The sequence below is a fragment of the Pleurodeles waltl genome, chromosome 3_1, assembly GCF_031143425.1.
Source record: "Pleurodeles waltl isolate 20211129_DDA chromosome 3_1, aPleWal1.hap1.20221129, whole genome shotgun sequence".
Taxonomy (NCBI): domain Eukaryota; kingdom Metazoa; phylum Chordata; class Amphibia; order Caudata; family Salamandridae; genus Pleurodeles; species Pleurodeles waltl.
Genome location: NC_090440.1, coordinates 151,974,235 through 151,998,953, shown reverse-complemented (window position 1 = coordinate 151,998,953; position 24,719 = coordinate 151,974,235). Strand labels below are relative to the sequence as shown.

At 45.3% G+C, this 24,719-nt stretch overlaps 1 protein-coding gene across 2 annotated transcripts in view; it reads right to left on the bottom strand.

The window, feature by feature from the left end:
- RAB8B (RAB8B, member RAS oncogene family) overlaps positions 1-24,719 on the bottom strand; it is a 156,956-nt gene that overhangs the window by 61,939 nt on the left and 70,298 nt on the right. For both annotated transcript variants that reach the window (XM_069222008.1, XM_069222007.1), the window contains exons 5-6: positions 16,726-16,815; positions 7,379-7,444 (exon numbers count right to left, since the gene is read on the bottom strand). In XM_069222008.1, coding sequence (XP_069078109.1) covers positions 7,379-7,444; positions 16,726-16,815 — 156 coding nt within the window. The remainder of the gene's footprint in view (positions 1-7,378; positions 7,445-16,725; positions 16,816-24,719) is intronic.

Below are 24,719 nucleotides of genomic sequence, written 5' to 3'. Positions count from 1 at the left end.
TATACTGTGGCTCATCTTAATATTTGCAATCTTTTCAAAGTAGGGGAAGATTCAATCGTTCTTCCAAGAGTTTAGCAAATGTGAGAATGAGCATTTTTTGCTCAGGTACAAGAGATCCTCATCCCTGGAGACCTGTTTCAATAGTCTTTTAAACTCTGCTTTACTTAGTCCCACCTCATCACGCCCCTTGTTACCTGTATGTTTAATAACTTGGCGCTAGCCTGAATTCTTTCTCTTACTCCCCATGCCCAAGATAATATGCTTTGTAGTATCTCCTTTTTACATAACAGGGGAATTTTCAATATCCCTGCACTATCAATTCTTGCCCCAAATTTTTATATCTCTACAAAAGCAGTCCGTGCCCACCCTGATAAACCTGTCTCTCCTCTAATTGCCTGCACCATAGAAGAGGATGGGAGGCAGAATAGCCTTTTTAGGCACCTTCCTTCTTCCAGGTCGCAGCTCTTCTTACCCCTCCTTATACCCATCACCTCCACCCCATACATAAACTGCGGACTTACCATCGCTGGAAAGGCTCGCAGTACTGGTCGAAAAGAAGGTTCCCCATATGGTTTGTCAAATTTCCTTAACCACGTTATTGATACAAGTGACTTATCTTGTGAGGAGGCAAGATGGTCCTTCCAACCTAAATTATGTGAAAACCATACCCCTAGATATTTATATTCAATCTCTCTGTTTTAGTTTTTTCTAAATTACCCAACTCATACTCTTAAGATTTCCTATTTTGAGAACTTTAGTTTTTTCCATGTTCATTTTACATTTTTTCCAGGTGCAATAATACCTGAATATATTACATTTCTGTTGTAATCCAATTCCTGTCCGATCATAAATCACCAGATTGTCTACACACAGGTGACTACTAATATTTATGCCATTCATTTTAGGGCTAGAAAGATTTGACCAACTTAAAACTTCAGGGAGATTAGTGAGAAACAGGGAAAACAATGTTGGGGCCAATACACACCCTTACCTGAGGCCATTGTTTAGACTGATGTTCCTCAAGAGTGTCAACATCAGAGAATCAACAGTTGTCCCAGTGCAGTTTTTTAAGAAGGTCTTTTGGGATCTCATATCCCTTTAATACCTTCCACAACAATACCCAACCAACTGAGTCGAGCGCTGAGCTAAAAATCAACAAAACAAAGTGCCCCCCGCTGTACAGATTTCTTTGCAGTTGCCCACAAACTAAAACAGTGATCTATGGTCGAGTGACGCTCCTTAAAACTACCTTGCTCCGGAGGTATGAGAGAATTTACATGAACCCACTCAATCATCTTTAATAATATTTTGGAAAAAAATCTTAGCACCTATGTCCAACAGGTTAATTAGCCTATAATTACCTGGGAGAATATAATCACCATTTTTGTGGATTGGTTTTATCACAGCCCCCTTCCAACTCTCCAGAAATCTTCCAGTTGCCAAGATTTCCTGGAAGGCTGTATGACACAGCCTCGCCCACCATGCCGTATTTGTTTTTATTACCACTGCTGGCACATTATCTGGGCCTGCAGCCCTTGTGAGTTTTATCCTCTCAATAGTTTCCTTAATTATTAACTGAGTAAATCCCATCTTTGTTTCCTTCTCAATACTAAAAGTGTTGGGGCTCTGTTCTGTTGGGACACCATGATTATATGTCTCCTCTAAATATTTAACCCATTCAAGGTGCAAACTGACTGATAGCTGAGGAACATTCTGTACGATCTCTCAAGCGTTTTGTGTGGATGAAATCTTGACCATTCAGAATTGTGAAATATAGACACTGCAGGAGTAGACAATGAGTTTCAGCCAAATGTCTAACACGGGTCTCATTAAAGGGCAAAAGTGGTTCTGACACCAAAGCAGCAGAATGAAGGACCTCTGACAGTAAATTAGGCTAAAGGTCTGCTGTATGCAGGAGAAACACCAAAATGGCAGAACCCTTTCTTATCACCATTTGATATGAAGTGACCTCAGGAGGAGGCATGCCCTTTGGTGACAACAATCCCCATTCTAGGTAAGTGTCCAGACCACTTGCCACATCTAGTCCTTCAAAGTCGGGATCATGCGACAAAATTTCACCTTCCTCCAAGTCAGGATCCTGCTGTGGACAGAAATACTGCTCTTCTTCCAGAAGGCATTGAAGTTCTCTGCAGGATCTATGCCTCGACTCCCGCAATGGTGACAGCAACGCTGGTATCAGCGCTGAGGACTTTGGCCACTGGAGCAGCCGAATCCACAGGTACTGGAATCTAACGATGCAACCCCGGCATGGAGCCTTCAGTCGGCACAAATCGGCACAAATGACTAAGCTGAGGGCCGGTCAGCAAAGAAGTCATCTTCTTCGGCAAGGGCCAGGGTAACTAGGCAATCGGCATGAAAGGCAGGAACAAAGCCTGCTGATATGGTGCCAAGAAATCTGCCAAGGAAGAAGATAATGGGACCCATGGGGCACGCAGGTGCACCAGATGGAGTCACAGCCTTGGTAAAAATGCTATACATAGCATTAAGGGAGCTTGAAGAATTAGTTCCAGGAGCATGGAAGGTTGGATACTCTTGACTGTCAATGAGGCTGAGGGAGAACCAGAGTCGGAGGGACCACTTCTAGCTCCGGATCAGGAGGCACAGGTGAATTGATGGTCTCTATGGACTTTAAGGCGATGACGGACCAGCAACAGAGGATGGAGACAGAGAAACTTCAGTCAACCTTGGATGCTGAGATACTGATGTCGGAAAAACATCTCTCGAAGACCGGTGTTGGGAACTGTGATACAGCTGCTTCTTGTGCTTCCTCTTCGATGACGTTGAGAAGTGGGGAGACTCCAAGCGAGGACGTGACTTCCGACGACACCTCTTCTCTTTCCTCACCTTGGCCATGAAGAGCTTTGCATCCCTTTCTTTCAAGACCTTTGTGTTCATCTTCTGACACGAGGAACAGGTGCCGACATCGTGGTCAGAGCTAAGACACCAAAGACAGTCATCATGAAGGTCTGTGATCAACATCTGGCCTTCGCATGCTTGACAGGGCTTGAATCCGGACTCCCTCAGTGGAGACATTGCTGCAGAAAAACAGATTCCTCTGAGCTTCTTCCCAGAAACACTGTAACCAACCGTAACCTAAGGCAGAGAGGAAAAAACATTAAGCATCGAAAGCGTGGAGAAAAGCGAACGGATGTCAGCACATCAACAAGGACTTCTTATGGATCCAGTGAAGTCACACAGTTGTGTGCGGGCCGTGCTATTGTAATGTCGATGTGGTAGACCTATGGAGAAAAGTTTCCGTGAATGTTGGCACATGGGGATATTCTAAAGGTGAGGATACCACAGGTAGATGTATCCATCAGAAATGTATTCTAAGTTTTGGTTTTCATGTAACTAGTGGGGATGAGTGTTCATAACTGGGTAAAACAGAGATCTGCACTTCTCCTCTTCTGTGGATGTGAAACTGCGGGCAATGTCCCCATTTACGCGTTTGCCTAATTCGGATTGGTCATAGGGAAGAATGTAGGAGAAATGGCCTACAAAATACTTACTCATTTCGGGCACTGAAGAATGCAGGGAACAAGGAATACCATTGTAATTAACTTAATCATAAGACATGTTACTTACAATGGTTGGTTCTGGGTAGCGCTCTTCAAAAGAATTTCCCTAGCAGGAGAATGGACTATGGTGCCTGCCTGACCGAAGGAAGCTGGAAGAAGGCACAAAAAAAGATTCTCTGTTAGGGAAGCTGCTTTTAAGTGCACTGTGGGGGAACGGGCATTGTATTTGCCTTAATGCAATACAATGCTCAGCCCACACAATGCTTCAAAACTTAACTGCTTTCTGTTTTTTTTCATGCTCATGGAGCGAGCAGAGGTATCAGGTCCACTTAAACTCTGCAGGAAGAAAACAAAAAGAAAAAAAAAGCGGGACATTTTTAGAATTTCACTTTCAGTGCGGGAACTACATCCATCCCTTAGGAGGGGCCCACAGTTCAGCACCAAACACATACCCACAGGGGCGGCCGGGTGCAGGGTGCAAACAGCATCAAGCTCCCAATGCTTTTCAACAGGGGAAGGGGAGGGGGGGGGGGGGGTCCAGGGGTCATAAAGATGCTGACAGCTGGGTTCAGGGGGTCGGTTCCAGGAAACCACAGCAGGACAAGGTCGTCTGATTCCCCAAGGCCAGGGGCTGCGGGTGCAGGAGTACCTTTAAGCATCAAGAATCTTTGTCCGATTCTCTCGTGGTCAAGAGGGTTCTCCGGATTTTGGCTGCAGTTGTCGTTGTGTTGGCCAGAAGAGGTCAACCCAGGGTGTACTCGAGGTTGGACTCGGCTGGGGACCTTCTCTGGACCTGTGGGCCACCTGGACATGAGCTGTGGTAGTCGGGTGCGGAGTGGGCAGGACTTGCGGATCAGGGGCTGTTCTGGAGTCCTTCTTGGAAGTTTCTTTGTGATAGGGTTGCATTTCCTGCAGGGGGGAGGTATGAAGCACCTCCACCCTGACCCCAGAGAGCACAACAGCTCTCACCGCATGGGGTCAGAAACTTGTCTGTTAGTGGTAGGCTTGCACAGACTGCTAAGGTGCCCTATGTGTGCATTCTTCAATAGATACAATACTGTCATCAGTGTGGATTTATTGAGCTTAGAAGTTTGATACCAAACTTCCCAGTCTTCAGTGAAGCCATCATGGAGCTGTGGAGTTCGTAATGACAAACTCCCAGCCCATGTACTCAATATGGCCACACTGTACTTACAATGTCTAAGAATGGACTTAGACACTGTAGGGTATATCGCTCATGCAGCTATGCCCTCACCAGATGTATATTGCACCCTGCCTTAGGGCTGTACGGTCTGCTAGAGGGGTGACTTACCTATGCCACAGGCAGTGGTTGGTGGGCATGGCACCCTGGGACGAATGCCATGCTGACTTTACCTTTTTCTCCCCACCAGCAAACACAATCTGCAATGGCAGTGTGCATGTGTTTGGTGAGGGGTCCCTTAGGGAGGCATAATATATGCTGTAGCACTTAGAGACCCTCCATGGTCAAAGGGCCATGGGCACCACTGGTACCTTTTACAAGGGACTCAGCTGTGGGCCAGGGGTGGGCCAATTGTGAAAGCAAAGGTAGAGTTTAGGGAAAGAATACATGTGCTGGGGCCTGATTAGCAGGATCCCAGCACACACTCAGCATCAAATATCAGGAAAAGAGAGAGTTTGAGTGTGTGTGACAGGGATTTCCTGGTAGTAACCCTGCCAGGAAATCCTTGGCGAAAAGGATACTGGTGACAAGAATTAACATGCATTAACATGCGTCCCCCTCCCCCCCCAAAAACAGCCACAGCACCCTTCCCGCCCAAGCCCCGTAGACATCACCCTCGCCCGAACCCTGTATATACCCCCTCACCCACACATGTACACACTTGCACATCCACGACACCCCCGACACCATTTCACACATTCACTCAGATGCATGTGCGCACAAACACCCCCCTTCATATAGACACACAAACCCCTCCCCCCCCCTCCCCCTACCTCACCCCTGTTGGGTGATCACCTTACCTGCTCGCAGTGGTCATCTGGGAGGGAACGGTGTCCATGGGGCCCGCTCCACCCAGTCACCGCAACACCGCCATTCCGATTAAAACATTTTAATTTGGTGGATGGTGCCGTGATGAAGTGGCGGAGCCGTGATGAAGTGGCACTGCCAACAGAGCAACCTCCAATAGACCGCCGACCGCCAGTATGGCTGCTGACGGCTCCCCGCACAATTTATTGCAGAAAGCTGCCATGAGTCATAATATGGCGGTCTCCTGGCCGGCGTGACTTTCGCGCTCAACTGTTTTGACTGCCGAAGTCATAATGAGGGCCTATGTTCCTACCTCTAACAGCACAGGTGTTTTTCCAATTACGTAAACCTATGCAACAGGCTAACTAAATTATGGCTCAAAGCCAAAATGTTAACATGATGTCATAAGAAGACAGTTTCAGTAAGAATGCACGGTCTAAATGTTGGATATGCCTTCAGCAGTGTCTTAGGATGCAAGTTTGCTGTTTGTATTATCTATCTCATGGATTTGAATGAAGCAGATGGTTTGAACATCGTAAATCGTTTAAATAGCTTTGACAGGGCAGAAACATAGGAACTAAATATAAGCAAATCCAATGAGCTGATGTGAAACAAAATCCACGTAATTCAGGGCCAGCGACACCTGCTTTTTTGGAAAATTCATCTTCTGTACACCAGATTTAGGGCAACAGTGCTAATGTATACTCCTGGTATGTGGTGGAACTTTAACAACTTCAGAAAAAAGCGGACCCAAAGTGCTGCTTATGTATAATGAGGAGACTAGTTGGTGAACAAGGAAAATCAAATCTGGGAAGGTGGAACTTGGGTGGGGCGGGATATATCACCTGCAGACTCAATGGGCCATGACATGACTGATATGAATCATGTTAACTCTGCCACAAAGGTCTGCACCACGGGGAATGGTACAACAGCACACCTCTTACCCAATCTACCATATATGAATTTTAACATTTTTATTTGTGTTTATTAGTGACCGCGTGTCCCACCCCCTTAACACTTTAGCTCAATTCCCACCAATTGTCTTATGATGCAATCAACCACTTCTGATAGTGCCTTTTATCCGCCGAGTTCAGACTTTTCCATGATCATGTCTTAAATGATCACTGAATTTATATTGCTGTTTTTCTGACCATCTGTCCTGTAAAAAATGAGCACATACGTGTTTCAGTGAACACCCCACTGACGTTTTGTTTACTCCTACTATACATAACTATTTTAGATGTAATAGCATACTTCTTGCTATGTGTAACCTCTAGTATTTTTAAATTATTGATAGCGGTCTAGTATCTGGTAGGTCAGAGTAGCTGGATCAGTGTTGAGCACTCCACCAGGTCTTCAAGGAGTTTGTTCTACCTTCTTGCCCTGTTGATGCATACCTCCTCTGCTTCCCAATCCACCCTACTACACATTATGCGTTGACCACGTTTAGAGATATGCTTCAGAAACATGTCAGCCAATACAAAGTCTAACTAATATGGATAAACACATGCAAGCAATTTGGAGCCCAGCTCCCAAGAACATGAACTTTTAAAATGATTGATATAGAGACAGTGGTACATACAACATAAACGTCAACTTTTGACAGTGTGAACTGTTTTTACACTTGGTAAATGATGTCTCACCTCAGGGTAAAAAAAATAGGTTAGGAAAATGAACAAAATTATGTACATTTGTGAGAGACATATACAGGATTTATATGTCTTTCTCCAGTGGAGAGAAAAAAAAGATCTAATTGTCAGACAAGCTGTGCCATACATTGTCCAAATTTTCATAATAAAGGAAATCATTCAAGGGCAGTCAGTGTACTTACCTCTTCTACATTGATGCTAGATTTTGCACTGGTCTCCAAGAACTTAATCCCATAGTCAATAGCTAGCTGGAAAAATAAACAAGATCAGGCATATTAAACATACTGCAAGTAGAATTAATAATTAAAACGTCATGCATCTCCAATCTAGTAATTTCTTAGGATTTAGTAGTTATTCTTCCAGTTTAAAATTTTGCTCATTAAAGCTCTGGGTTTGCTACCCTTTGTGGGTAAAGAAAGACTACCCAATGTATACCTGAAACAAACTGACATTTCTGTTAAGGTTTACTGTTAAAACTGTTGTCACTTTTATGCAACACACCAAACTATTTTTTGCAACATTAGATTCTGGCCTCTAATATTACGAGGGATGGTTTGTCTAGGCTCGATCATCTGCATTCTAATGAAATCCTTACACAGTTGCTATCAGAAGAGCTGAACGACCATGTTGAGCATCTCAATCAACATGCACATATTGATCCTTTGAACTATAAAGGATGCTAAACAAGGATGTTCACTAACTCACAACAGCGCTTCAAGACCCTCAAGGGTGATTTACAACACTCTAAGTGTTTGATTGATTCTCGCATGGGCTTGTTGGCAGTCAGGCTGTGGTGCTATCAGAGGACTTGGGATAACCATAGCTGCCAACAGATGTCTTCAGGCACGAGCAGATAAGGATTATGTTACTTACCCTGTAAGTATCTGTTCGTGGCATGTCCTGCTGTACATTCATATGCTCTGCATACTCCTGCCATCTAGTGTTGGGCCTGGAGTGGTGCAAGTTGTTTTGTCTTCAAAGAAGTGATTCGAGTCAAGGTTGAGTGACTTTTTCCTCTGTGACATTGCACATGGCTACTGCTGCATACAGCACAGCATATAAAATAAGTATTGAGAAAGGTGATAGTCTGAATCGCTAGAGATTGAAAGTACTTTCACAAGAGTCAATACTAACATACAAAAGGTACAGCATAGCGAGGAACATGTACACTGTATATACACATCAGCACTATCAATGTTTATCTCAGGCAGCTGTAGCACACAACATGCACAAGCAGTGCAGTAAACGTAGGCGTGGCTGAATTTATAATTCTGCAGGTGGAATCAGAGGAATTTTGGTGATTCTGCATTACTCTTGTAACACAGCTTTACTGATAAATTAAAAGTCCGCCGCTCTGCCGGTGTGATTAAAAATTATGCAGCGAGTTCTAAATTTTAGAAACCACTGCATACCACACGGCGCCCTAACATACTCTGCATCACTGCAGAGAATGTAAGGGAGCTCGGTAGTATTTGGCAATGCTACTTTTTTTTATTTTTATAGGCAAAATACATCCTCACAACCATTTTTTGAGATGAGGGTGCATTTTGCACTAAGAAAATAGCCCAAGTCACCACTCTGCCCCATCACAGAATTGTGTGGAACCTGGTGCAATTTTAATGTAATCAACTCTGCGGATTCTACCCACCCCAAAAGAAATGTATAAAAGAGGAGAAACCAGGCAGTCTTCCCTCACACAATACAATCGCAGTCTGAACAGCAGCCAAGTGCAGCACTTCTTACAAACATAGAAAAGGAACAAGTGCAGCAAGACTAGATCACCTACAGGTGCGGTTCACAGGGGAAGACCACAGAATATAGTGCTGCAAAAGTAATTGAGTTAAGACCAGTAGAGAAGAGGTAGTAATGAGGAGAAGAAGAATAGCCAAAACAGATTTTGTTATTGTTGCCACTTTGCAGTTCCAATGCAAATCACAATGGTTGAAGGACTCGCAAGTGTTGCAAAACCGGGTTGCCCATTTGATCACTGGCACTTCAACGTGACTGCCTCGCTCCTCAAACAAATGCACTGGTTAGCGATTAAGTTGAAGATCTGATTTACAGCTGCTATTGGCACTCATTGTGTAATCCATGCTTCTGTCCCTCAGTTTCTGTTCTCTAAATTCAACATCTATGTCCGCCTCATTCATGTGGGCCTTTCAGTGGATGTAGGAAGCTGGCCCTGTATATACTATATCAAAATGAGATAGTGTGCACAGAGTCCAAGGGTTCCTCAGAGGCTTAACAGAGCCTTAAATACTAATGCTCTCTTTTGTGGTAGTGTGGTCGAGCAGTTCGGCTTATCAAAGGGTAGTGCAAGGCATTTGTTGTACACAGTCAATAAATGAGGCACACACTCGATGACTAACTCGAGGCCAATGTTTTTATATTGGAAAAAAAAATATTTTGTTACTTTATTCCTAGAACCAAAAGGATCTTGTTGCAGGTAAATACATTTGCAAGTATCAAACATATGTTTCAATAGCACTGTTTAGATTTGGCAAAGAAAATGGTTTGCAGGCAAGTAACTCCTTTCACTTTTAAAAGTTGACAAGGGGGTGGAGGTGGGGAGAGTTAGTGCAGTTTTGAGGTAAGTACTCGACTTACAGTTCCAGTCCCCAGGGTTTAGGATGTCCACCAGCAACACGGGCCAGCCGGGTGCAGAGATCAAAGTTGAAGGTAGATTTAGAATAGGGTCCTCTGGAAACTGGGAGCACTTGCAAACAGATCGTCTGGCAGGTAAGTACCGCAACTTTGGAAGACAGATCTAGGGGAATTAGGAGGACAGACCTGGGGGGCCACAGGTCAGCACCACACACCCTCAGCAGCACAGGGGTGGCCGGGTGCAGGGTGCAAACACACCATCGGGCCACCTGCTGAACGTTGCTGGGTAGGTGTTCAAATTCCCCAGGGGGCTGCGGTGCAGGAGTACCTTTAGGTGTCAGGAATCTTAGTACAGTTCTCTCACGGTCAGGGGTGCCCTCTGGATTATGGCTGCAGTAGTCATCGTGCTGGCCAGAAGGGGTCAATCCAGGGTGGATACAAGGTTGAAATTGCCTGTGGACCTGCTCTGGACTGGTGGGCCACCTGGACTCGGGCTGTGGTAGTCGGGTCTAGAGTGGGCAGAACTCGCAGACCCGGGGCACTTCTGGAGTCCTTTTGGAGAGTTTCTTCTGGACAGGGCCGTTGTCCTCAGGGGTTCTTGGCCCCCTGGGGGTTTCAAGAGGTCACTGGTCCTGCAGGATGTGTTGCCTTTGTAGCAGGGATTCTGAAGCTGCAGACAGGCCAGTAGGGATGGGGCGAAGGCAGTTGGTGTCTGGAGTCTTTTCTGCTGGGGTCAGCTTCGCAGTCCTTTATGCTTCTTTCTTCTACTTGTTGAGGTCAATGGCTACTGTCCCAGGGGGTGGCTACACCCTTCCTGTGCCCAATCCCTTTGGGGACAGGGGAGCATATTCCTAACTTTGCTGGTCCCTGTCCGCCAAACCAAGATGGAGGATTCTGCGGGGGGAGTGTCACTTCAGCTTTTGACACCTTAGGGGTGGTCCTAGCTGGAGTGGGGGGGCTCAGGGGGGAAGGGGTGAAGCACCTTCACCCAGAGTAGGCTGTGTTTCGGACTCCGGAAGGCACAAAGATCCTCACTCCATTGGTGTCAGAAAGTAGTCTTTTGGTGGCAGGCTGGCACAGACTGGTCAGCCTTACATTAAAGAGTTGGTTAATGACAAACCCCTAGCCCATGCACTTAATATGGCCACACTGCACTTACAATGTCTATGAATGGACTTAGCTGCATGCGTCATGTACCCTTACAGTGTCTATACCCTCACCTGTGGTGTAGTGCACCCTGCCTTAGGGCTGTATGGTCTGCTAGAGGAGTGACTTACCTTTGCCACAGGCAGTGGTTGGTGAGCATGGCACCCTGGAAGGGATGCCATGTTGACTTTCCCTTTTTCTCCCCACCAGCACACACAATCTGCAATGGCAGTGTGTATGTGCTAGGTGATGGGTCCCTTAGAGTGGTACAATACATGCTGCAGCCTTAGGGACCCTTCCTGGTCACACAGCCCTTGGTACCACTGGTACCTTTTACAAGGGACTTAGCTGTGTGCCAGGGTTGTGCCAATTTTGTTAACAATAGTACAGTTTTAGAGAGGGCACACTGTTGCTGGGGCCTGGTTAGCAGGATCCCAGCACACTTGTCAAGTCAGCATCAAGATCAGGCAAAACGTGGACGTTAACCATGCCGAAAGGGGCACTTTCCTACAGTTGACATTCCTAAAATCTGAATGGCAGGTGATTAACTTTTCCTTCTCCTTCGGGTGATCCTCATCTAGTCATTGGCACCTCGGAGAGAGGACAGAAATCAGAGACAATGTCATTAATTACAAAGATTCCTCAATGATGCCCCCCACCCCTTGAGTATCTTCCCTGAAGTCTGAATCTAGTCAATAGTGCCTATTGAAAGTATGGGCAGACCTCCAGGTCTCAGATTTTCAAATATCTGCAATGGGGACAGTCGTTAGAAGGGCTATAATAGCCGGTTTACCTCGAGTAGAATGATCTTTTGGCCTATGAGGTAAGGGATTCTTTACCAGTTAATACGAAAAAGCTATATTACAAAATATTCACCTTGATATAGATTTTGTAGAAGGCAAACCAGTTCTTGCTGGTCTATAATTTATGAAAAGCCTATCTGATTTTCTTATATCTCTAGTTTTAACCAAATAGAATTTCAACACCCTTAATACATCAAGGAAGTGAAGAGATTTCTGTTGGAGTTGAAGGATTCATTAAAAGAAAAGTGGACAAAAAATGGTTTATTTGATTAATGTAGAAATAGAAGAGTTCTCATTACAACTGTTTTTGTGAAAAATTGTATATGGCCCGTTTGCACACAGCTTGAATTTCGCTTACTCTGCACACTGAAGTAATTACGAATAAGAGAGGTGTTTTCAATGTAAGGTGTTTTTAAGACGCTTTGTTAAGGTTCAGAAGGAAGTCCCATTAATTTGGATAAAACAATCTTAAGGAGTTCTAGCTGCAGAGAAAGCCATAACACCCTTTAAGAAATCCTTAACTACGTGCAATAAAAAAAGGTTTGTGATGGTTGTTACAGCCGCAAGGTGTACCTTTTAATAGAGGAGTATTTATAATTTAGACTTTGCTAGATAAAGCAGGAAAAGTAACAAACACTTCAACATGATAATTAAATGAATCAAAAATGTTTAGTATACACCAAATACAACATGTCTTCCATTTCGAAAGCGTAGAATTTACTTGCAGAAGGACGCCTGTACTCTCTCAAAAAGGTCTATTCAGTTTTGTGGTCTCTTTAGATGGCCACACTAAGGATTCAGGATTCACGAAGTCAATTGCAGCGATGTAAGAATGGGTTGGAGAATATGTCCTCCTAGCTTGTAAAGAGATCCTACCTGCAAGCCAGCCTCTTGTGCGGGGACTCAGAGGTTAAAAGGGTCTGTGAACCACCACTGATAAAGGCCATTCTGGTGCTATTATTATCAATCTGATCTTAGATGTCTACAGCTTGATCAAGACTGCTGAAATAAGGAGGAAATCGGTGGATAAGAATACCGAAATGCCCAGTTGGTAAAAATCTAGAGGCGTAGTCTTGCTATTTTTTTTCTTTTCTGCATCTGCAAACAGGTCTACATGGAGATAGCGCCATTCCTGAAAAATTTCCTCCATTACTTTGTTGTTTAGAACCCAGTTGTGGTTATCTTGAATAATATGACAGAGTCGGTTTCTGTAATTTGAAAACCTGGAAAGTGTACCGCTGTAATTGTTAGGTTCCTCTCTATGAGACATTTCCGTAAGGTCTGAGATTCGAGGGACGTAGGTCTAGAATGTTCACTGTTTTTTTCAGGTAATGCATTTTTTTAGTATTGTTTGTCTGACCTAACAGAGAACTTGTATTTATCGCAGGAAGGAAAGACTTCAATGCTAGGCCAACCGCTCTCAGTTCTAGTAGACTGATATGGTAAGACTCTTCTTTGTTTGACCATATTCCATGAGTTTGTAATTGACCCATGTAAGCATCCCATCCTTGGAGGGAAGCATCTGTGAGAAGAGTTTGGGTAGGGAGATTTGATGGATGGGGATTCCCACTTTAAGAATTTTTGACTTGTTCGACCATGGGAGAGACTGCAACAGATTTAGCTCTTGTTCCCAGTTGTTGGAAGGACTGCATCCATTGATCCTCCAGACATTGTTGCAGTGGACCCATGTGAAGTCTGGTATAGGGAACTATGTATATGCAAGATGCTATTGTCGCCAGTGAGGACCATATCTGTCAAGGTGAAGGATGATGAGCTCACAACAGTGTTAGATATTTGATGAGGATAGATGACAGTCTCTCCTCCGAAAGACACACTGTTGCGGATTGGGTATCCAGAATAGCACCCAGATAGTGTATTTTCTGGACAGGATGTACATTTTCTTTTTTGTTTAGGTTGACCTGAAGACCTTGTTGTGAGAACGTGTCCAGAAATATCTAGAAATGCATCAGAGAGGTTTATGAGGATGAACTCTATTACCCAATCATCTAAATAGGAGTAGACAAATATCTTTTGCTTTCTTAGATGTGCTGCGACGACAGCCATGCATTTCAATAATATCTTGGGGGCCGACTTTAGCCCAAATGGTAGAACTGTGAATTGAAGATGTTTGGAGCCTACTACGAATTGTAAAAATATGTCGATGTTATTTTACGATTGATATGTGGAAATAGACATCATGCAGAACAATAGCCACACATCCAGTCTCTTTGTTGTAGCTTCAAAATTTTTCCTTTTTTATGAATCTGTTTAGGATTTTAAAGTCTAGTATGGGTCTGAATTCCTGTTTGGATCCTTTCTTCTGAACCAGAAAGCACCAGAAGTAAACTCCCAATCATTTCTGATAGTGCAGATCCTCCTCCACAGCATTCTTCGGCATCAATGTGTTTACCTCCTTTTGCAACAGATCTATCTGATAGTCCAACTGTTTGGTTGGTGGTATTGGAGGAGGGGGATCTGAAATGTAGAGAATATCTGTTCTGTAGAATATTCAAGATCCACTTGCCTTTGGTTATTTGGTGCCACTGTTTGACATAATAGCCCTTACTTCCTTCTACTGGAGTAGGTCACAAAGAGGAGGAAATCACTGTTTTGCTAGAGGTTTAACTGAGGACGCAGTTTGTGGTTGTTGGGGACCTCTTGTCCCTCTAGAAGATTTCCATTGGGGGCATGGTTGCTTTGGTTGTTGGTGCAATCAATGAAGGGGTTGAACCCTCTGAGGGAACTAACACCTATCATAAGGCCTCTATCACCTTCTGAACTGGTTTCTGTTCTCCAGGCCAACTTCTTTTAAAGTGCACATTTCAGACCTCATTTCGTCATCTGCATATGAGCCGAATAATGTTGAGCCTGGGAATGGTACATAAGCAATTCTCTGTTGCACTTCTGGTCTTAGCCCTGTTAGTCTCAGCCAACAGTTGCATCTTGGAGATGACATGGCAGTGCCCAGGAGCTACCAAGTCTGACGTAGCTGCTGCTGCCCCCAATGGTTTGATTCCAGACTAGCATTCCTTCATTAAGGGCCTCTTCGAAGTCTTGTCTATCTTCTGTGGGAAGTTTGTCAGGGTATTTTTGTAAAGAGTCCCACAGAAAATGATCTTATCTTCCCAAGAGAGCTGTTGCACTTGCCAGCTTCATGACTGTTGAAGTTCTGCACGTTTTTCCGCCTAAGGAGCCCATCCTCTTGCACTTTGTGTCTGGTAGGGCAGTAGAAGCAGGAGCAACTGTACTGGATTTTTTTTTTTAAACTGCAGCTAAAAATCACTGAATATAGCGTATGATCTTGGGTTTAAAAAAAAAAAAAAAAGCGGGTTCCTGATCTGGTAGTTTGTAATTCTTTAGAAGTTTGTAAAAAAACAGGCAAAATGGATGTGGAATACTTGTGGCGGTATTCGTGATGTTCAGTTTTGTAGCCCCTCTCACCAATCTATCATTAAAGGTGGAGAGATTGTCTACTGGAGAGATTATACCTGGATGAGTGCGTTAGGGTTGGGGAGTAATCCCTTGTAGAAGACTGAGGTAGTTGAAAGAGAATTTCTCTTATGGTAAAATCGAAACTTTGACGATCTTCTACCTGATCATCTTGAACGAGAAGAGATGGACCTTGTAGTAGATGGTCTTCTAGATCTAGTTTTAGGCCTAGAGAGAGTTTGATGCCTTCTCTTTGGTGATCTCCGTCTCCTGACAGGTATCACATAGTGCCTTGATGTCAACTTTGATGGAGTACCTATCGGGGGCAAACAGCTAAGCAGGTCTCCTCAATGTCAAACAGGACCAATATCTCTCCCTTTGGTGCCTTCTCGCCTGAAGGCATAAAGGGGAGTCCTTGGAACGGGAAGAAAGTGTTCTGGTGGTTAATCGACCTTCACCATGGCTTCTTGAGGAATCAGAAGTCTTCTGTTTTTCTAGCCTATTTCTCCTACAGTCCATGCAGTCTGATTTTATCTCTGACTCTCAATATCCTCGTGGATTTTGTTTTTATTTTTTTTATTATTATTCTTTTTTTTTTTTTTTTTTTTTTTTTTTAACAGTGCCTGCACTAACTGGGGTGGTAATCTACTGGAAAGCAGCAGACAAAGACCCTGTGTGGATCTGCTTGGGCTTTCTTTTTTGACAGGAAGGGGTCTTCACAAAAAAGTGAAAGCATTCTGATGAAAAAATACCCACTTTTAGCCAGAAAAAAAGATGTTATAATTACTCTAATCCTAAAATGACATCAAGTAAAAACCTGACAACAAGTTTTAATGAAGCTTGTTTCTGGATATTTGCCAAAAAGGCAGAGCTCAGTGCCCCAGGATCCGGTTTCCAGGAGCCAGAAAAGACAACTGACCTAACTGTCAGCTGTGGCACATGATGGGATACTGAGTGTACTGTGAGGATCTTGAAGGCACAGTGCCATTTGTACTAGGTGAATGTATTACTTGCAGGCTTTTGTCTAATCACTTTTTATTTTTTTTAGTTTGAGATAGATTTGTTATGGTCATATACTCTATGAAAGACAATGTTTTCCTTTTTTTAAATGAAAATAAAATTTGGACTCCTTAACCTGTTTATAGGCTTCAGTTGTTGAGCATACATATCTTTTTAGATTGATATATGCACACACACGTGGATTTTATTAGTGATCCGGTGTTCCATGAATAGGTGGAACTACTTAGTACTTATGTTTGATGAGGATCCCCTAAAAGAGAAGCACAGGTCTCCATTAAGCAATCCAGCACACACCTCTGCTTACTTAACATTTTTTGCTACCTTGGAAAGCCACCATGGATGCACAGCACTGTGATCTTACTACTGACACAGACTCGTACAATCAATTCAGTTATTGGGCAATTAAATCTCTTTACAAAGGCATCCACTGCACCAAAAGCATCAGTCTTTGTAGCATCTAGATCTGCTGACAGTGCACAAGTAAGATTTCCAATGACATGGAAGTTGTGTGCAACAAGAGCACTTACCTTCTCTCCTCTCTCTTTCGACACTTGACGTTTTTCATTCATATCACACTTATTCCCCAAAATCATTCTTTCTACATCTGAAGAGGCATGCTACAAGAAAGAAGAAAAAAAACAATCTTAAGAGTATACTAAAAGACAAAACAAAAAAAGATAAGTGGTTTGAAAAACACCTCACAGCCAGTTTCTAAGTACTAACCAGCTTGCCGATTTATGGTGCAGGTCCAAACCAAAACACCTGAACATAAATCAGATTTATGGTAATTTTAGGTCATGTGTATGCTATCAACTACATTTACTGACTACATTTCATCTACTATGGGAATCTCAAATATGTTTATTTCGAGTAGAGAAATCAACAAAAGCAGGTAAACAAACTGCTACTTGTTTTAGACTTGGTGAACAATTTACTTACAACCCATGAGAGTCTTGCTAAAGATTTCCCCCATGAAAACTAGATCTCAAAGCAAGTACTTTTGGTAAAAGCCTGAAAAATTACATTTATAGTTCTGCCTCCTGCTCAACTAGCTGGGAACAGTGCAATAGCAGACTGGCACGGAAACTTTTGTCATTAATTTGGATGGTTTGCACAACCTAGCTGTAAATGGCATGGGAGTACAATATTCTAGTCAGGCTGCTCACACGGATACTGCTGATCAAGTTACTTACCTTCGGTAACGCATTAGTACATCTAGTATAGACAAGATCTAGCTGCAGGTTCCTTATTTTAGAATGTTCCCCAGACGCGAGCCTGGATCCTGGAATTTTTTTTACCATAGCACGCCTGTGCGTCGGAAGAGGGTGTTGCACGACTCCGTATCGATGTCGTCCACCGGATGGGATGTCAGCGGAGTCTATATAACCCCCTTGCTGACGTCGGTTTCTTCCGTGCTCAAAACTTGAAGCCACCTAGAGAAACTGCCTATTCAAGCAGTGAGCTAGCACAAACGACACCTCTGTGTCAAATCACCAAATTCTTAATTCAAGGTGTAGATTTCCATAACGAAATCTTCTGAGACTAAAGAGGACTCTGCAAAGTCTGGAGGGTCGTTAAGGAAACTGTGGTTAGATCCTCTCTCTACCAGATAATGTGTTACCGAAGGTAACTAACTTGATCCTCAATTAGACACATTTAGCCACACATTCCTTACTTTAGAATGAGATACTAAAGTCATAGTAACCTGGAGGAGGAAATGTGAACTGAGACCTTCAAAAAGTCTCTAAGTATCACAAAACCAGTCTAGGGAAATAAAGACCGGACAATCACAATAATTAAGGTGATTAATAATATACTCTACGAAATCCAAAGCTGTGACAGGAACCACAGGTAAATAAAACCATAAGACATAAAATACATTGGAATAAGCTCATCCACGTCCATATGTCAAATGTGGGTCGGAAGTGAACCAAGAACATTGAAAGTCTATAACCAGGCAAAAACTGGTCTAGTGCAGGAGAAAGAAAGACCATGCATTCATAAGAATATGTATGAAGAAACACATCTTTTTTTAGTAAAAGAACTGTATAAAGGACCCCAGTAAGAAAAGACATAAAAACGCTATGAGCATGGAGAAAGCATCACCCATGATTGATACCATAAAAAATCTGTCTTTAGAACAAACACGGTCCAGAATTAAAAAAGACCAGGCATTCATAACAATGTAGATGAGGCCTAAAATATTTCACAACGTAAACTTGTGGGAGGAACCACAGATAAGGAGTCAAACATTCAAAAACATGGAATAAAGAAAATCCATGTTAATATGACCAATCAGTGTTAGAGGTGAACTAAAAAAATGAATATTAAGCTACTTGCTCCCTTAAAGGGATGTGAACCTACGCACAAACACCCCATCAATACTATGAAAAGGACCATAGCAATGTGACATCATAATGACAAAGAAAATATGGGTAAAAAACACTACGTGACTGCAGGACAGTATCGTCAAATGAGCTAATAAAGATAAATGTATTTGTTCCCGTATGTAGTCCGAAACTGTACGTTCTATCTTATAGGAACCCAGAGCAGCATAACATGCCATCGAGCAATATCCCATACTCTACACTATAAGACACACACAATGTTTATCTCTTGCAGAGAAAGCATACAATTGCCTTCTTTAAAAAGAAGTTGAAGACAATAGTAACCATTTGACACACACACACACACACACACACACACACACACACACACACACGTAAAGCTGAATAAAACAGCAAGTACGAGAAAAGGGACCTTGGTAGTGTAGTGTGGCAGAAACCAAGGTGAGTATGTGACTCTTACAATGATTAAGACTCATCTACAGATGAACTAGAAAAGGTGTGAAAAACGCAAAAAATGAAAATTTACAAGATTCTGAAATAAAAAGAATCAGTCCGATTTTATACATTCCGTTTCATGACAATACTTCTTAGTGTGAACCCAACCTACAACAGCTCGAGTCAGGTAAAAAATTAAAACAGTTGTACCTAGATGATGTATTAACATATTGTAGAAAGTTGGCTCTGCATATACTATTTAAAAGTAAGAAATAGTGTGCACAGAGTCCAGGGGTTCCCCTTAGAGGTACGATAGTGGCAAAAAGAGATAATTCTAATGCTCTATTTTGTGGTAGTGTGGTCGAGCAGTAGGCTGATCAGAGGGTAGTGTTAAGCATTTGTTGTACACACACAGGCAATAAATGAGGAACACACACTCAAAGACTTACTCCAGGCCAATAGGTTTTTATATTGAAAAATATATTTTCTTAGTTTATGTTAAGAACCACAGATTCAAGATTTACAGCAAACACTTTAAATGTAAGGTACTTCACTTAGATACTTTAGGAAGTTTGAATGGAAACAATATCATGTACAGTCTTTGTAAAAATGGCAATAAGCTATTTTCAAAGTGGACACTGCAAAAATCAACGGTTCCTGGGGGAGGTAAGTAAAGGTTAGATTAGGAGGTAAGTAAAACAGAAGTCTCAGTCCTGGGGCATAGGCAGCCCACCGTTGGGGGTTCAAGGCAACCCCAACGTTACCACACCAGCAGTTCAGGGCCGGTCAGGTGCAGAGGTCAAAGAGGTGCCCAAAACACATAGGCGCCTATGGAGAACAGGGGTGCTCCAGTTCCAGTCTGCCAGCAGGTAAGTACCTGCGTCCTCCGGGGGCAGACCAGGGGGGTTTTGTAGAGCAATGGGGGGGGGGGGGGGGGGGGTTTGAGACAAGTAGGTACACAAAAGTACACCCTCAGCGGCACAGGGGCGGCCATGTGCAAAACAGGCGTCGGGTTTCAGATAGGAAACAATGGAGGGACCCGGGGGTCACTCTAGCGTTGCAGGCAGGCACGGGGGGGGGGGTTCTCTGGACAGCCACCACTGGGCTAGGCAGACAGAGGGTCGCCTGGGGTTCACTCTTGCACTGAAGTTCGGTTCCTTCAGGTCCTGGGGGCTGCGGGTGCAGGGTTGGTTCCAGGCGTCAGGTCCCTTGTTACAGGCAGTCGCGGTTAGGGGGAGCCTATGGATTCTCTGCAGGCGTCAGTGTGGGGGATCAGGGGGGTCGTCTCTGGTTACTCACAGGGTCGCAGTCGCCGGGGAGTCCTCCCTGAGGTGTTGGTTTTCTGCAGGTCGAGCCAGGGGCGTTGGGTGCAGAGTGTAGAGTCTCACGCTTCCAGCGGGAAACGTGAAGTCTTTGGAAGTTGCTTCTTTGTTGCAAAAAAGTTGCAGGTTTTGAACAGGGCCGCTGTTCACAGGAGTTTCTTGGTCCTGTAGTCCAGGGCAGTCCTCTGAGGCATCAGAGGTGGCTGGTCCCTATCGGATGCGTCGCTGGAGCAGGTTTTCGAAGTTGGAGACTGGTCGGTAGGGCTGGGGCCAAATCAGTTGTCTTCCTCCTTCTCTGCAGGCTTGTAGGTCAGCAGTCCTTCTTTCTTCAGGTTGCAGGAATCTAATTTCCTGGGATCTGGGCTGCCCCTTAAAACTGAATTTAGGGGTGTGTTTAAGTCTGGGAGGGCAGTAGCCAATGGCTACTGTCCTTGAGGGTGGCTACACCCTCTTTGTGCCTCCTCCCTGTGGGGAGGGGGGCACATCCCTAATCCTAATGGGGGAATCCTCCAAAATCAAGATGGAGGATTTCTAAAGGCAGGGGTCACCTCAGCTCAGGACACCTTAGGGCTGTCCTGACTGGTGGGTGGTGACTCCTTGTTTTTCTCATTATCTCCTCTGGACTTGCCGCCAAAAGTGGGGGCTGTGTCCAGAGGGGCAGGCATCTCCACTAGCTGAAGTGTCCTGGGGCATTGTAACACGAAGCCTGAGGCTTTGAGGCTCACTGCTAGGTGTTACAGTTCCTGCAGGGGGGAGGTGTTAATCATCTCCACCTAGTGCAGGCTTTTGTTTCTGGCCTCAGAGAGCACCAAGGCTCTCACCCAAGGGAGTCAGAAACTTGTCTCTCAGCAGCAGGCTGGCACAGACCAGTCAGTCATGAACTGAAGGATTGGGTAAAATACAGGGGGCATCTTACAGATGCCCTCTGTGTGCATTTTTAAATAAATCCAACACTGGCATCAGTGTGGGTTTATTATTCTGAGAAGGTTGATACCAAACTTCCCAGTATTCAGTGTAGCCATTATGGAGCTGTGGAGTTCATTTTTGACAAGCTTCCAGACCATATACTTAATATGGCCACACTGTACTTACAATGTCTAAGAATAGACTTAGACACAATAGGGGCATATTGCTCATGCAGCTATGCCCTCACCTGTGGTATAGTGCACCCTGCCTTAGGGCTGTAAGGCCTGCTAGAGGGGTGACTTACCTATGCCGCAGGCAGCATTTTGTGTGCATGGCACCCTGAGGGGGATGCCATGTCGACTTTGCCTTTTTCTCCCTACCAACACACACAATCTGCAATGGCAGTGTGCATGTGTTAGGTGAGGGGTCCTTAAGGGTGGCACAACACCTGCTGCAGCCCTTAGAGACCTTCCCTGGCCACAGGGCCCTTGGTACCACTAGTACCTTTTACAAGGGACTTATCTGTGTGCCAGGGGTGTGCCAATTGTGGAAGCAATGGTACATTTTAGGTGAAAGAACACTGGTGCTGGGGCCTGGTAAGCAGGGTCCCAGCACACTTCTCAGTCAAGTCAGCATCAGTATCAGGCAAAAAGTGGGGGGTAACTGCAACAGGGAGCCATTTTCCTACATATATAATCTATTCTAGCACAACAGATATAAAAATCTTCATAGAGAAGAAGTACCACCCCTGAAGAGGGTAGAACCCTTACGAAAAGAAGGGATGATTGCAAATGCTGAAGCGCAGAACAACTTCTAAAGAGTCATTAATATTAATTAATCTAGGAGGCATGGCTGGCAAGATGGACCAGCAGCACTAGATGAGTGCTCCTGGCCCCGGCATCCTTCATGATCCTGCCACCCTGGACCACTGCGGACAGGTCCAAGAGACCCCTGGAGCGGAGGAGAGGACAAGGAGAGCACCAAAAACCGGTGGCAGGCGCGCAATCACGCCACGGGGGAGGGTGTGTGAAGAGCACCTGACCCCAAGATGGCAGCCGCGATCGCTGGCACATTCTGAAAATCAGTCAAAGTCGAGTGATTGAAGCAGTGGTGAGGTGCAACCTCAGAGGAGAGACCCTGTCGGGGGAAGGGGGGGGGGGGGAGGACCTGCAAGGTATGGACTCAGTTGTGCTTTGGCGCTGCACCCCTCCCCCCCCCCCCCCAACTGCATGAAGCTGGCAGTGGGCCCTCCCACAGACCTGGAGGCCCATCGTGGTGAATTGTGTGCTGCAGGGCGTCGTTCGTTGGCCAGCTGAAGAGGGCGCTTGGGCTGCCAGAGACCTACGAAGCTGCACTAAACGCACGAGGGTAGCTGAGGACTGTCGCTGAACTAGTCCTGGGGGTGTACCCCTCCTATGGTGGTGTTCGATTGGGTGGCCCTGTGTCACCCGGCCCCCGGAGTGCAGGACTGGCTGGTTGTGAGACACCCACATTGAGTCAAACGACACCTGCGCTGCTACTGCCTGTGCCAGTGTTCACCCTGAAGTGGTCCGGTGATGGTGAGGCAGTTGGGGACCAGGCGGTGGTGCGTGGTGAGGGCACGGAGTTCGACCACTTACACTGCGCCTGGTAGTGCATGGTTTTGAGAGTATTCGCTTGTAGCAGGCGCCTCATGAAGTGCGCACCATGGGCAAAGAGAGTGAATAAGGGAACGCAGCAAACACGGATGGATCAATACACAGTGCAGAGTTTAGGAGCGAGTCTAGAAAAGGATCCCCCTGGCCCCTTGGAGAAGGGAGCAGAGCCCACCAGGGCGCAAATCCTGGCTGCTATTGAGTCATCTAGCCAGGCAACGCAAACTCAGATTGCGGCCATAGCAGTAGATGTCAACCTGCTGAGAGCCAATTTGAGGGTACTGGCGGACCGTTCCGTGGCTACTGTGCAACAAGTGACACGCATGCAGTCTGATGTGGACACGCTGAAGGGCTCTGTGGCCATCCTCAAAGCTAAAACGCACAAACTCGAAGCGCGAGTCGAGGATGCAGAGGGTAGGGCGAGACGCTGTAACCTCCGTATAGTGGGCTTCCCCGAAGGAGTAGAGGGTCGAATGTTGAGGCCTTCCTAGAGGACTGAATCCATAAATCATTGCCTGATGCCCCCTTGTTGGCTGAGTTTGTGGGGAGCGAGCGCACAGGGCCTTAGCACTGCCACCAAGAGCCGCTCCACAAACGATCATAGCTAAGGTCCTTAATTATAGAGACCGCAACGCAATCTTGCAGGAGGTGCGCAAACATCCTACATTTGAGAATCACACTATCCGCTTTTTTCCTGACTACACCAGTGCGGTGCAGCTCCAACGACAGTCATATGCTGGTGTTAAACATAAGCTAAAAGACCTGGGCTATACTTATATGTTGTTGTATCCAGTCAAGTTGAAGGTTCTTCATGCGGGCTGCTCACATTTCTTTTAGTCTCCTGAAGCAGCGTGGGATTGGTTGGAGCGGAATGATGAGACAGGAACGCTGGAATCCAATCGGGGGAGAGCGGTGGGAGACTCCGAGAGACGTCTGAAGTGTGTACTGCAGCGAGCAGAAGTACCAGACGCGATCGTGCCGGCCGTGGAAGCAGAGTGATTGTGAGCTCGGACAGTACTCAGAGTCTTGAGCATAGGAGACAGGAGCGTGAGGAGGCTAAACTGTTGGTCTAAACTGTCACGTCGGAGGCGTCCTCGCGCTCCGGATCCCCCTGTGTTGCGAGTGATTTGTTTCCAGAAGGGGAAGCTGAGGTCACCTGAATGATACTTTGGACCTTCCATTATGGTTGGTGTCAAGTACTTTGGTTCTAGGTCGATGCTCAGGGTCTTCCCTCTGTTGGCTCTCCTCTGGCCTGCTGGCCCTTTTTCTCTCCTGTTTACTGCTGCCTTTAGGTGCTGGGTTATGCGGGGGTCCGGACTGGCAGTTGGCCTGGGGCCATGGCAGAGTGGCGGTCCTCTGATACCCACCCCCGTTGTTAGTTTACTTTTAATGGAACAGTGTGTGTGTGGGCCGGACGATTGGTGTGTGTTGGGAGTGTTGCAGTGTAGTCCGGACCTGAATCTGGCTATCGAGCGGGAGCAGCAATTGTTCCCCACTTCGGGGCACTAGAAGGGATATCGGGGTACACACACAATTGGGCAGACACTAGTTGTGGGAGGTGTTTACCTGGGGTGGGATGGGGGAGTGTTATGTAGGTTCTAGTTGGAATTGGCATTCTGTTTTTGACACTGTGAGCACTGTGGGCATTCTCCTGTTGAGAAGGCATCGGATCATCAGGTTGCGCATGCGCCATGCTGAGGGTGGGGGGTGTTTGGGGGGTGGGGAGGTTGCATGTGGGTGGGGACGGGGCAGTCGACTACTGTAGTGGACCAGGTGGAGTGGAACAGAATATGGTGGGTACCCTGATGCGCATAGTTACATGGAATGTTAGAGGATTTAATTCCTTTGTGAAGTGCGACAGAGTACATACATATCT